At 45.8% G+C, this 11,748-nt stretch overlaps 1 protein-coding gene across 5 annotated transcripts; it reads right to left on the minus strand.

The window, feature by feature from the left end:
- Positions 1-5: 5 nt before the first annotated feature.
- On the minus strand, positions 6-10,996 carry picalmb (phosphatidylinositol binding clathrin assembly protein b). 5 transcript variants are annotated; one of them, XM_085917203.1, is made up of 24 exons: positions 10,764-10,996; positions 10,272-10,410; positions 8,346-8,488; positions 8,126-8,201; positions 7,928-8,030; positions 7,663-7,756; positions 7,411-7,522; positions 7,230-7,336; positions 7,095-7,136; positions 5,678-5,763; positions 5,465-5,588; positions 5,258-5,391; positions 4,986-5,086; positions 4,671-4,823; positions 4,284-4,367; positions 3,913-4,005; positions 3,648-3,755; positions 2,991-3,107; positions 2,865-2,895; positions 2,688-2,787; positions 2,371-2,430; positions 1,906-2,010; positions 1,484-1,589; positions 6-850 (listed from the first exon to the last, which is right to left on the minus strand). In XM_085917203.1, exons 2-23 carry the CDS (start codon positions 10,399-10,401, stop codon positions 1,497-1,499), a joined length of 2,196 nt encoding a protein of 731 aa, XP_085773329.1. In that variant the 5' UTR covers positions 10,402-10,410; positions 10,764-10,996; the 3' UTR covers positions 6-850; positions 1,484-1,496. The 5 variants fall into 5 exon arrangements, with proteins under 5 accessions (XP_085773329.1, XP_085773330.1, XP_085773332.1 ...); XM_085917204.1 differs by lacking the exon at positions 4,671-4,823 and having other exon boundaries at positions 10,764-10,995; XM_085917206.1 differs by lacking the exons at positions 4,284-4,367; positions 4,671-4,823 and having other exon boundaries at positions 10,764-10,995.
- Positions 10,997-11,748: the final 752 nt, after the last annotated feature.

The following is an 11,748-nucleotide window of genomic DNA, read 5'->3' on the forward strand; positions in this document are numbered from 1 at the left end:
TGTGATTAAATTTTTTTTTTTTTTTAACATTTTTTTTTTTTTAATTTTCATCTAGCAATAGTGTAAAAAAAAAAAAAAGAAAAAAAAAAATTAACAAAGTCAATATTTAGTGCTCTATCATTCGGCTTAATAGGTGTCATTTATATAATAGCTATTTGTCACTCTACCTCTTGATGATAATTTTAATGTTCAAGCACTCCCACGGGTGTTCAATGCTCATTATTATGCGCTGTTGATTTTACAATAAACTCCCCCCCGCTCGAGTTCCTTCGACCGATAATCATAAATAAATACAAACGACACAGGGAATGTCTACTGTAAACACGGTAAAAAAGACACAAACTAAACGGGTGTAAACGTCGTTAGCATCACTACACCGTGACGGGTGATGGACTGTGGCGCCAAGGGGGGGGAAAAAAAAAAAAAAAAAAAAAAAAAAAAAAAAAAAGAGGGGGGGGGGAGGTCCCCATCACCCGTCAACTAAGGAAAACCGCTCGCTCAACACCCGACCGCAGTTTACATTTTTTTTTCGTGTCTTTTTTTTCTTAACCAAATACATAACATCAAAGTTTGTCAGCAGCCAGAACGTTACCCTTACAGATGACACTGTAAAATAGAGCGGGAGTCCTTTTTGTTACCATGGTTATTGAAAACCGTCGCAACATGTTTTGATATTTTTAGTGAGTAGTGTGTGCGTGTGCATGTGTGGGGGTGTAAGAGAGGAAAGTGGTGGAGGAGGGGTGGGGGTACGTGAATGTCTCTCCGGAGACCTGGACGAGGACCAAGCTTTTTGCTGCTAAGTGCTTCATCTTTCCGAGAGACGAGCTCTTCAAAGTTACATGAACTGCGTCTGCAAGGGAGAATGAGACAAATTAGGCGAATGTACGCAGTCGCGTCATCTCGGTGCTGCTGCTGTTGGATAAGCCCCGCCACACACTCGATGAGCTGCATTAATCATACAGCATCAAGCTCAGCATACATAAATTGGGGAAAAAAAAAAAAAAAAAAACTGGTTCCAGTTTTCATCCATCCAATTTTCACTACTGCTTAAGTTCTAGCTAGCAACTCAAACATGGTAGTTCAATGTCCCTAACTACATCTGTCCCTTAAGTGATATCATGCAAAGCTTGCTGTGGAAAAATATCTCGTGGGCGGGGCACAGAGAACAGTCAGCTGGTTAAATTCAATTTAAAAAAAAAAAAAAAAAAAAAAAAAAAGAGAAGACAAAATCAGTTCTCAGCAGTATGCGATGAGTGGCAGGATAAAATAGGCGGCGTGAGGCTCATTACAGCCAAGACAGTGAGTGGAGAAAAGCAAGATCAAGCAAAGACTTAAAAGCATGTGGCATCGAAGTCAGATGAAGACAAAAACATGAAGACGAAAGAAAGCGTGAGAGAGAGAGAGAGGTTAAGCAGCCACACACGGATGTTGAGCACAGGCCACATAAGGGATGCGGCCGCCAGCAGGAGTGGGCATGCTGTACCTAAGGAGACGCTCTACAAGAAATCCTTGAGAGAGAGGTGTGCAAACGGGTCCTGTCCGGGGGCTCGGAGAGGACTCTGGCTGGAAGGGCTAGAGGCCGCCGAGGGCTATTCATAGGACACACACATACAAACAAGAAGTAGGAGGGCCAGAGGAGAAGTCAGAGAGTCAGCGCGGAGACGGGGGAAGAGGGGGAGATGAGATTAGTTCGGACAAGCGGCAATGTCAAATCGAATGCGTTGGATAGATGGAGGAGACCGATTTGGAGAACAAGGGGATGATGCACAGTTTGAGACCAGAGCCGAAGCTCGTTCAAACTCGCCATCATCGGTGTTTGCGCTAACTTAGGAACATGACACAGCACGATGATCACACACACCAACACGGACACCTGGCAGAAGCCGGGAGACGAGGTGCACCCACCTGAGTGCTGGACACGGAGCCAAAAGGGTTGGGCGGCCTCATCACTGGCTGCCCGTACATCATGGTGGGCGGATTCATCATGCCCATGGAGCCCATTTGTGGGGGCTAAAATGAAAAATTATTGAAATCAAAGTACTGGTACGGCAAAAAAAAATATTCTTGGCTGATTTGGGAGCAAAAATGTAAGATATGAGCACACGATGCTTGAAGTGAACTTTACGAGCAGCAGTTTTGCCGATTGTGAAAGAAGTGAAGCGTGATTATTAAATAAATCCACAGGCACATAGTCCTTATCTGTAAATAACAGAATTCCTTAAACCTAGTGAGCAGCTGTAAGATGCTTTGATTTACAGTGTGCATGCAGTTTGCTGCCCTCTAGCGGCCAAGGCGCGCACATATTCAATTTCTAATTTTCCATAGAAGAAATTCAACTTGTAACCTGGTCGCTGCAATTGCAGTACTCACCATGCCATAGCCCATCATGCCTGTGGGTGTGGTGGCAGGGAAGGCCATGATGGACGGCGGCTGCGGGAACACAAAAAGTTCTTTAAGAATGACAGGCTCATAGTGGAACCCAGAGATTTTTTTTTTCCATTTTAAAAAGGACAAGTTAAAAAAAAATATTAACCTAAAATAAAATCTTAACTAGTCCAATGAAAGTATTCTGATTAATCCACCCGTTTTCATCCCATTTCAGGGGGCGGCCATTTTGACACTGTCAACTGGGCCGCACGTTGTACACAGACCGAGCGTTCCCCACCCCCGACGTAGATGTAAATCACCATGGAGACGGGGTTCCAGGTCGTCGTCGGTGCCGCTTTAGGTTGCCAGTTGGTGCCGCCTGTCAGCCTCTTCTCGCCGGGCTGACTCCAGTGCATGTCACTGTGGATTAAGGCAGCTTCAGTTAAGCGTTTCGAACGCAGTGCTGGGAGGACGCCGAGCGACCGTACGCCACTCACTTCTTCATGGTGCCGTTTCCGATGCCGAGGTCTGAGGGGGGAAAAAAAAAAACACGCAAGAGGCTTTAGGCAGGGATGATACAAAAATGACGACGCAGCTGAATAAATTCAAAAATTTCTACATACTGCCGACAAGGTTGGCGAGGGAGGAGTCAAGGTCGTCTGACACCAGTTTTTCTGGCTGCTGATTGGACGGCAGGTTGGAGCCAGCAAGAGTGGGTTTTAGGATCCCTCCGGCGATATCTGACAAGAGACGGAGGGTCAAATTTATGAATTGGTTCGCTTGCCAAGAGACATTTTGAGTCACTACTACAGTGTTTTGATCACATTTTGTTATGACACAAACAATACACTGACTGTTGACCATATGAAATTCTGGTGCCAACTTGCGAGTTCAACTTCTCATGAAAAGTAGAAATTACACGGCAAATACAGTGAAACACTGGAGATTGAGAATAATCTCTCAATGTAGTAACATTTTGCAATCACAAGATGGCGGCACATGGCCATAAACATGAGGTAACGGTATCATTGAGGTGACAATATACAAATGAAAAATTCTGAAGTGTGAATAGCAACTGACAGGACTCTACCAAGTGCATTTTAAGCAGGGGACAATTGGTTGTGTGTGGGGTTTTTTTCTCTTTCTAACATATTCCAATAAACTAAATACGTTGATAGAAAGACAATGACAAACCTGCACAAGGTGCTTACAAACATTCTATGGTACCAATGACTGGAGAATAAAAATAAAAAAATGATGAGTTGAAATGAAATCCTAACCTTCAGCATTGAGGCTGTTGCTGCCCGTGGCTTTAGCCCCAAACACAGACTCAAAGTCCACTTGGAGACCTGCAGGTGGCTGGGGAGGGGGCTGAGGCGAGGAGTATCCTTAAAGAAGATGAAAAGAAGGGCAGCTGCAGCTAAGACAAGCGAGGCCTCACAAACGGGACGCCGTTCGACATAGCGCGGGGGAGTCGGCAGCTCGTAGCCGAGCGGGATTGGCACATCCAAACACGCACACGCACACAGAGAGAGCCTTCAATACCTCTGAATAGACCTGCTACAGTAGAGGGCTCTGTGGGGAAGGGAGCCTGGTGTGGGAGGTGCTGGCCAATGGACACTGGGCCACAGAAGGAGTCTGACACGCCACAGGAAGCATTAAGAAGAAGAAGAAGGAGAGGAAGAAGAACCAGAGCAAAAAAAAAGAAAAATAAGCATTTCAGGACCAAGCCAAACAAGCAGGCAGGAAAAAAAAAAAAAAAAAAAAGGCAGCTAACATGTTAAGAATTTCAGTGTGAAATATTAGAGAATGTTACCATTATAAAAACGGGAGGCAGTGACTGAACATTTAAACAAAAGCTTTTGGGGGAATTTTATAGGAGCCAATGTTTGAAGGACTCAGAGCCATTGTAGTACCTGAGATGGAGTGTTCTAGCCGCACTGTGCATTTGTTATTGCTTGAAACGGACGCGTTTGTGTCAGTAAATGGATTGTAACGATCTAGGGAAATCAAACATAGTTTTGGTCAAAAGAAAAACAACTTAAACAAGCTCTACGGCAACACGTCACACAACCAGACTTCATCTAAAAAGGGATTTGGGTGGTTTGGGGGTTTTCTTTCAAAGGAGGTGGGCATCATTTTGGCTATATAAAGGAGGAGGCGACGATTTTAGCTTCACAGACGACAACAACACCGATAACATTTAAACGACATCAGCATGGAGGACAAGCACACTACGGCGTCATGCTTCTACGCAGACATGAGCGAGGACAATGCGGAGAAACAAAAATGAGAGTCATTACCACCAAACATTTCATGAGCAGACGTCCTAGTGGAAAAGCTAACACCGTCTGAAGACACGACAGGTAAGTGAGAGGCATCGACAACGAGTTTTGAGAGGAAAGGGTTAAGGTTTGGCATGGAGTCGTCTCCAGCTTCGGCGGAGGTGAAAGGATCTACAGGCAGGCAGAGAGAGAGAGAGAAAGAGAGACAGGAGAAAATGAAACAGACCAAAAACGAGTGGCGAGGAACTGGTGGACGTCAAAAAAAGAGAGCATGCAGAGCAGCTCCAAACAAGACGCGGGTGGCGAGCGAGAGGTGCGTCGGCGGCGCGCTACCTGCCCACGCCGTCGCCACGGGGAGCCCTGACGAGGCCGACTGCATGGCTGGCTGGAACGTGGACTGAAGGTCAAACAGGTCGCTCTCCATTTTCACCGCACTGGAACCACGTTTTAGAATGATGAGTCGTCATTACATAAAAAGAAAAGGTAAAATAAAATGAAATATGCTGCCACCTACTGTCACAGTATATAATGCAGCAAAGGCACATTTTTAATTGCAGTTTTTCCTCTTTTTGCAGCGTCATCGACAATTAAATGTAAAAAGGTACCCGTTGGAACAGCTCGGTGTGGAGAAGAGATCGATGGCCGGCGCCGTGTTAATAGTTCCCCCCGTGGTGGAGATGGGCGATGTATCGGTGGTGGCGAAGGAGGGCCTCTTGGATAGCTCCTTGAGTCTTTGCTCCTGCAGGACGAAGGACGCGCAGCAACAATAAAGCAGAGTGACTCTTGAGATAAGGTCGGCTCAGTTGAACCACCTTCAGCGCCTTGAGTCGGGCCTGCTCCTCTTCCAGCGCCGCCTGCTTTTCCCGCTCATCCACTTTGGTGAAAGACATTCCCGTGCTCGCCAGCGACGACACGGCGTTGGACAGAGTGCTGGCCCTGCGGGGCGGACACAACTCGTGCTGGGATGCGGGCAACGCGGACCCGTGGAGTCGCACTCACGGTCCGTGACGGGCTAATTAACATACCTGCTGGCGGCCGTGGAGTCTTTCACCTTCTTGCCCTCTAAAGAGGCCAAGTGCTGCTCCAGAGCTTCCAGGAGGCTGCTGGGAGCCTGTCGCGGCGAGAAAACACACTGTCAGCTTTCTGCTCACACACCGTATGACCGTGTGTGCGAACATAGACACCATGAAGGACAGTGGTGGGCAACCAAGCAAGGACAGAATATAAACCATCCTTTTTCCTCTCTCAATAACAGTTCCTCCAAAGTTAAACGACCCTAATGAGGGCAGGCGCAAGAAAGAAAATAAAAAAAACTTAGAATTATAACTGTTCCTGCACAGGTAATAAAAGGCTTTCTAATGGGGACAAGTTTGTATTCTGTAACAACGGATTAAAAAAAAAATAATCACACTATAAACCTTCATTGTAACACCGCATCCGATTTCTTTTTCTGTGACTTGAAAATTCATAGTCGCCCACCACTGATGGCATTCCAATCATACACTTAGTCTGCATGAGAGAGACGTACGTGTGTGTGTGTGTGTGTGTGTGTGTGTGTGTGATGACGCACTACACCGCAGCAAGTTCAACAACCTGCGGCAGATTGTTGGAATGGACCACAACTAAGCACAACAGGGCAGCCATCTTGCAGCAAATGAGCTACTCTGATTTGACACTTCACTATGGAGGGGAAAAAAAAGTCATCACAGATTTTCCATTTCTATTGCTTGGGCTGTTTTGAGACAGCCACGTGATGGGAGACGGCACGGAGACATGCAAAAAAAGACAACATCGGCGAAGCAAGTCACAGACACAGAAGAAGAGTGAAATGAGAGTACTTACACAGACTGTGAACTAAAGTGGAAAGATAAGGGGGGGAGAATACAGAATATAAAGGTGGTGACAGTCAGGGAGGAGGAATCCATTTGAGCCGCGCGGCAAATAAAGCGCCTACAGTCCAAGCATGTGCGCAACCTTTACTGTCAATGTGCAACTGTGACTCGACTGCAACCTTTGTGGCGGACCTGACACCTTTATTTACTGTAGTGCAAGAAGAAGAAAAGGAAAGCTTGAGGCGCGAGAAGAAAGGACAGAAGAGAGCACAGCACCTTCAGTGGAAGCATGCGCTCAAGAGGGGGGGCGGAAACGGCATGCAAAGTGCAGAAAAATAAATAAAAAATAGAGCCTAGCCAATGGCGGCCATCTTGCTCAGAGGAAGCCGATCAGCGTTGAGAGGGTGATCGGTTTGCCGCCTCTCATTCGTTGTCGTTATACAGCTGGCAAAAAATCTTAAAGCACACCCGCAGATTTCTAACTGTCACGGAGGTTTCATCTAGCCTTCATCGTCGCAGATGGAGCTTCTCATGAGAGTGTATATATTGGTAGGTGATTTGAATTGATCCAAACAGGGAAAGTGAGAGAGAGAGCAGCTTGCAAGCTTACCTGGGAAAGGTCTGGAATGTCTCCTCGGTCGATGCCCACCTGCTGTTAAGAGCACATAGAAAGCCAAATGAGGGTTTTTGTTTTGTTTTTTCCTTCCCCTTCTCACTCCAAGCAGTTTGCAAGCCACTGATGTACCTCAGCTACTTTAAGGAACTCTGATATCCGGGTCATTCGGGTGAGGAACTTTTTGTAGATGTCCAGCCCTTCTTTGCACTGGGTTTTCTTCATGTCAAAGTATTTCTCTGTTTCAAAACCAAAGAGGGTTTAAATGTGATTATCTGGAAAAGAGGAGGAGGAGGAGGCGGTGTTCTCTTACCAAGCAGGTTGATGATGCCTTCGTTGTAGGCAGCAAAGAGCCTGATGGAGTCTTTGAAGAGGAGCATGAAGGCTGCATTGATGACTCCATTAGTCAGCTCGTTGGCATTGACCTGCAGCAAAGCAAATCAGACATTGTTTGTAAATACGCCTGACATTTCTCTTTGTGGCGTTGGGTTGAGAGAGGCCATTGACGCAGCACTCTCGCTAAACAAGCCTTTTTTTTTTGCGGCAGGCTTCACCTCCAACTCACATTGAAATCGAGGAGGGCGTCCATCTGGTTCTGAATAATGGGGATGGTCTTGAGCAGCTTCTCTGTATTCATGGTCCTCATGACTCCGTCCACTCTGTGAGGATCAGCGGACACAAGTAGTTAGTAGCCACCGCTCTAAAAATGTTGGTTACTTCAAAAAAATAAAACACCAGACCTTAAATAATAGATGGATTTAAATACAGTTGGATAAAAAGAAGAAAATTCAAGACAAGTACACGTCGTTCCCTCATTTTCAGTGTCTTACCCTCGCTTAACTTTGGTGAAGTCAAAGGCAACCTGTCTGTACGAAACGGCTTTCTCGTTCAGGTATCGACTGTACCGCCGGATAAATGTGGACATGTCGTACCCTGGAATGAAGAAACGGGTACGCGCGTCAGACGTGTGGTTTAAAAAAAATAAATACATTTTTAAAAAATGACAGCGGCAGAGGCATTGAGCTTACCTTGGAGGCCACTTTTGTCCAAGAAATTGCTGAGGTTGAATAATGTGTTCCTCGAAGCCAGGTACTGCACAAAACGCTGGAAATGGGAGTGAGGGAAAGGAGAGGCCAACATCACTAAAAGGTATTAAATCCAATCATACATGCGATCGTAATCTGCTTGACATCAGTCGCCTGGGTTGTTGGGAGATTATCTGACATGGCGTGTGTGTGCGCGGCTCACCTCGTTGCCATACACCATGAGGTGGTGCGTGGTGATGAGCGACTTGAACACGACCACCCAGCTGGTGTTGGTGGTCCTCTCAAACAGCGAGTCGGCCAGTTGGGGAATGTTCACGTTCATCTCGTTGGTACAGTGGATCAGGTCTGACGCGGGAACAAACCATTGTGAGATGCCATTTTGTCCTTCTCCTATTTTTGTCTTCATCCACAATAAACTTGTGAGGCGACGTTTGCTAACATTTTGAGCCCGATGGCGGAGCACCACCTGCTGCTTTTGCGGACTATGAATAAAGACAAAATGAGCGAGCGCCATGAGGGACAAGCTGAGTTTTGCACCCCCCGGGGTTCAAAATTGCCATGATTTGGACTCTCTCTTGATTCAATTTGGCAACGGCTGATCAATCCGCGGCATCTGACATGGCCTCTTTTTAATAGTAATGAGCACATGGTGCACTCAATTCATTCAGTTTTCTGTTCAGTGATGACGGCCGCTGCCAGCAATTGGTAAATCATACATGTGCTGTCCCACTCGCTCGGGGCTCATGTCGTTTTTTTAACATCCGCAGAGCTGGCCGAGCGATGCTAGTCAAATCTGCTTGACCCGCTTTAAAATAGAAATATTTTAGACGTTTTTTATCGTGGGAAAAAAAAAAAAACCTTGGCCGACGACAGCACAGCTCAGAACGACAACGTAATTGGGCCTCCCTTCTTTTGCCGTCCTATATTTGACTCCTCGAAATAGGGCAGGGTAACATTCGCCAGAAGCGGACGCTAGTTAGCACGGGTGACTGCGTGAAGAAGAGCGAGGAGGAGGAATATGGAGGAGGCAGTCATGTGACAGCAAATAGCCTGTTTTTTTTTTTTTAGGGGGGCTTCTCGTGGGATATAATCGGACTCATGCGACAGCCGTGATGATTCATACTGGAGGGAATTGCCTTGCGTCAGTGTGACATGCAAAGATAACTTGTGGGGGAAATAAATCATGTTGCGCATGGGCTCAAAGTGCAAAGTGTAACTGAGGGTCACACCAAATGGAACGAGAAGAAACTAACTGCAGGGTGGGCCAAAGGAAGATCAAGGCTTTGAGAAATGCATCCTTAAAGTCACACTTTTTTTTGGAAGGCTCAAGATGTGGTTCCACACTGCAATACCACAAAATGGCATCAATTGATATAAAATCTTGTAAGTTGAGGAGTCTTTCAAAGCAGGGTCTCTAACCAGCGGTCACAATTCAACTTTGGGTTTCTGGGCCACGCAGTACTGTGCAAGTTTTACATTTGTGATTACAATGTTTAAAGCAATGCGTTTTCTGTGATTAGCAGTCAAATGTTCCTCGGGCCGTTGGTTGCCTACCAGGCCGTGGCTTTAACTCGTGACACCTCGGGCGAGTCACCTGAGCGGCACAACAGGTGTGCCACCTGCCAATAAAACAAAACGGGACCTACAAGCCCATCCCTAAAAATAACAATTGAGAATAACATTTAATTGGTATCCGTTAATTGCAGACTGTAGATGATCATGCGTGAAATTTGCTGGCAATAAATACATTTGATATCAAATGGGGGGGGGGGGGGGGGGGGGGCGGTTCATACATTTTATACCGTTAGCATCTCCAACTACTACGACTACTTCTGCCTTTAAATACGAGCAAAAATAAGGAATAGAAAAAGAAACGTCATTAAATCGACAACAGAAAGCATCAAACACTGATTCCGAAATTAAATGAAAATCCACACGCGCGAGAAAACGTAGTTTAATTTGATGTCTTCTCCGTGACTTGCGGTAGCTTTTAGCATGATAGCGGCGCCTCAGGCTTTCGGGCCTAGTCGTTCCAACAGCCGCCATAACCTCATCAGCGGTGGCTTTAAAAAGGCGACATACTTGTGAAAAATCAAAAAAAAAAAAAAAGACAATAAAGCATACTCACAGTCCAAATGCTTCTTCTTCGGGCCCATTATTTCGTGAGTGGTGGCCTTGCATACTGTTTTGGATACGGCGGATCCCGTTACGCTGTGCTGGGCTGCCGTTATCCGGTCCGTAATGCTTTGCCCCGACATCTTCGCTCACTCGTTCCAACACAAAAAAAAAAAATAATAATTCTGGGGAAGGGGGGAAAAAAAACACACTTGCCGGCGTTTATCGTCGTCAAGTAGCTTTAATGAAGGAAGGATAAAGCGTCCACCGCCTTGCGAAACCTAGCCGGACTCCTCCTTGCCTTTCCTACCGCGGTGGTTAGTATGAAATCAGAGCTAAGCTAGTCGGCTGTTATAATAAAGAGGGCGGAATGTAGCGACAACAACAACAAACGTTAACAATGTGTCGTTGCGCCGCTAGCTGCCCGTCACACATTCAAGGCTTGCGGTGTTCGCATTCATCCGCCCCGGTTCTCGGTCTCGCTTTCATCCCGCTTGTGGCTCACCGGATCCCCCCCGCCTGCCTTCTTGCAGTTGATCTGCCTGCCAAGCGCCGCTCCGCCTCCCGGTGCCGCCGATGCAGCGCAATGGTGAGAAGGAAAGAAGGACGCAGAAACGGGCCCGAAGTGAGGGGGAAATGGCGGAACTTGTCAGGCTAACACCGACGCCCGCTGACCCTGGATCCGCTGGCACACCGCCCGGGCTTTTAAAGACTGATGTGACGCAGGTGCACGAGAACTGACCTCAGGCCAGTTAATATGGGCTATGAGGAGCCGTCAGGGACATAATTCACTATTATTTTTTTTCATACACACTACGAAAGGCGTTCTCGCATGTTTTATTTATTGACCCCTCCCGGACATATTAGTAAAACGCTCTCTGAAGCACACAAATGAAATGATGTCATACGCACAAATGAAATGCTCTCATATAACTAGATTTTTTTTTTTTTAAATGACTGAAAAGCTTTCATCCACGCAAGTCACATCCACCAATGAAACGCTCTTAAACTCTAAAACGCTCTCATGACTGAAGTGCTCTCACACGAAGAACTGATTTTTTTTTTTTTTGCTCACTTACAGGAGTTGAAATACTGTCAGAATAAAATATGACTGAAATGCTGATGTCATTTTCCACGAACACGACAAAATGCTCTCTCGAGATTAAACAAGAATAAAATGTTCTCACAGGCACCAGTGAAAAGTTGTCAGGTGAAATTGTGGCAGAGTTGCTCAATTCGATAAATTGTCTGTTGTTGTTTTTTTAATCATCTTAATCTGCAGAAATGTACGTTTGTGTTTCCTAATTATTTTAATTTTTTTTATTTTACTGATTAACATATTTTAGTTACACTTTCAGCAGTGCTTTTCTGGAAAAAAAAAATATTTTACACACACCCCAACTCTCCTCAGTGACTATAAATTGTAAAATGTGTCTATGAAATAATAATAGCTCCAGCAAAACATTGTATTCTAATTAACATTCCCCTTT

This window comes from Syngnathus leptorhynchus, chromosome 7 (assembly GCF_054491065.1).
Source record: "Syngnathus leptorhynchus isolate UIUO chromosome 7, UIUO_Slep, whole genome shotgun sequence".
NCBI classification, from domain to species: Eukaryota; Metazoa; Chordata; class Actinopteri; order Syngnathiformes; family Syngnathidae; genus Syngnathus; species Syngnathus leptorhynchus.

What these genes read in the sequence shown, in the direction of transcription:
- picalmb (XM_085917203.1), bottom strand. Translation starts at nt 10,401, where the DNA reads ATGTCGGGGCAAAGCATTACGGACCGGATAACGGCAGCCCAGCACAGC. An exon ending in TGCTCATGAAATGTTTGGTG is followed by an intron (nt 4,368 to 4,670) that starts GTAATGACTCTC and finishes TGATTTCCCTAG; the next exon opens with ATCGTTACAATCCATTTACT. An exon ending in CAACAGCCTCAATGCTGAAG is followed by an intron (nt 3,108 to 3,647) that starts GTTAGGATTTCA and finishes GTCTCTTGTCAG; the next exon opens with ATATCGCCGGAGGGATCCTA.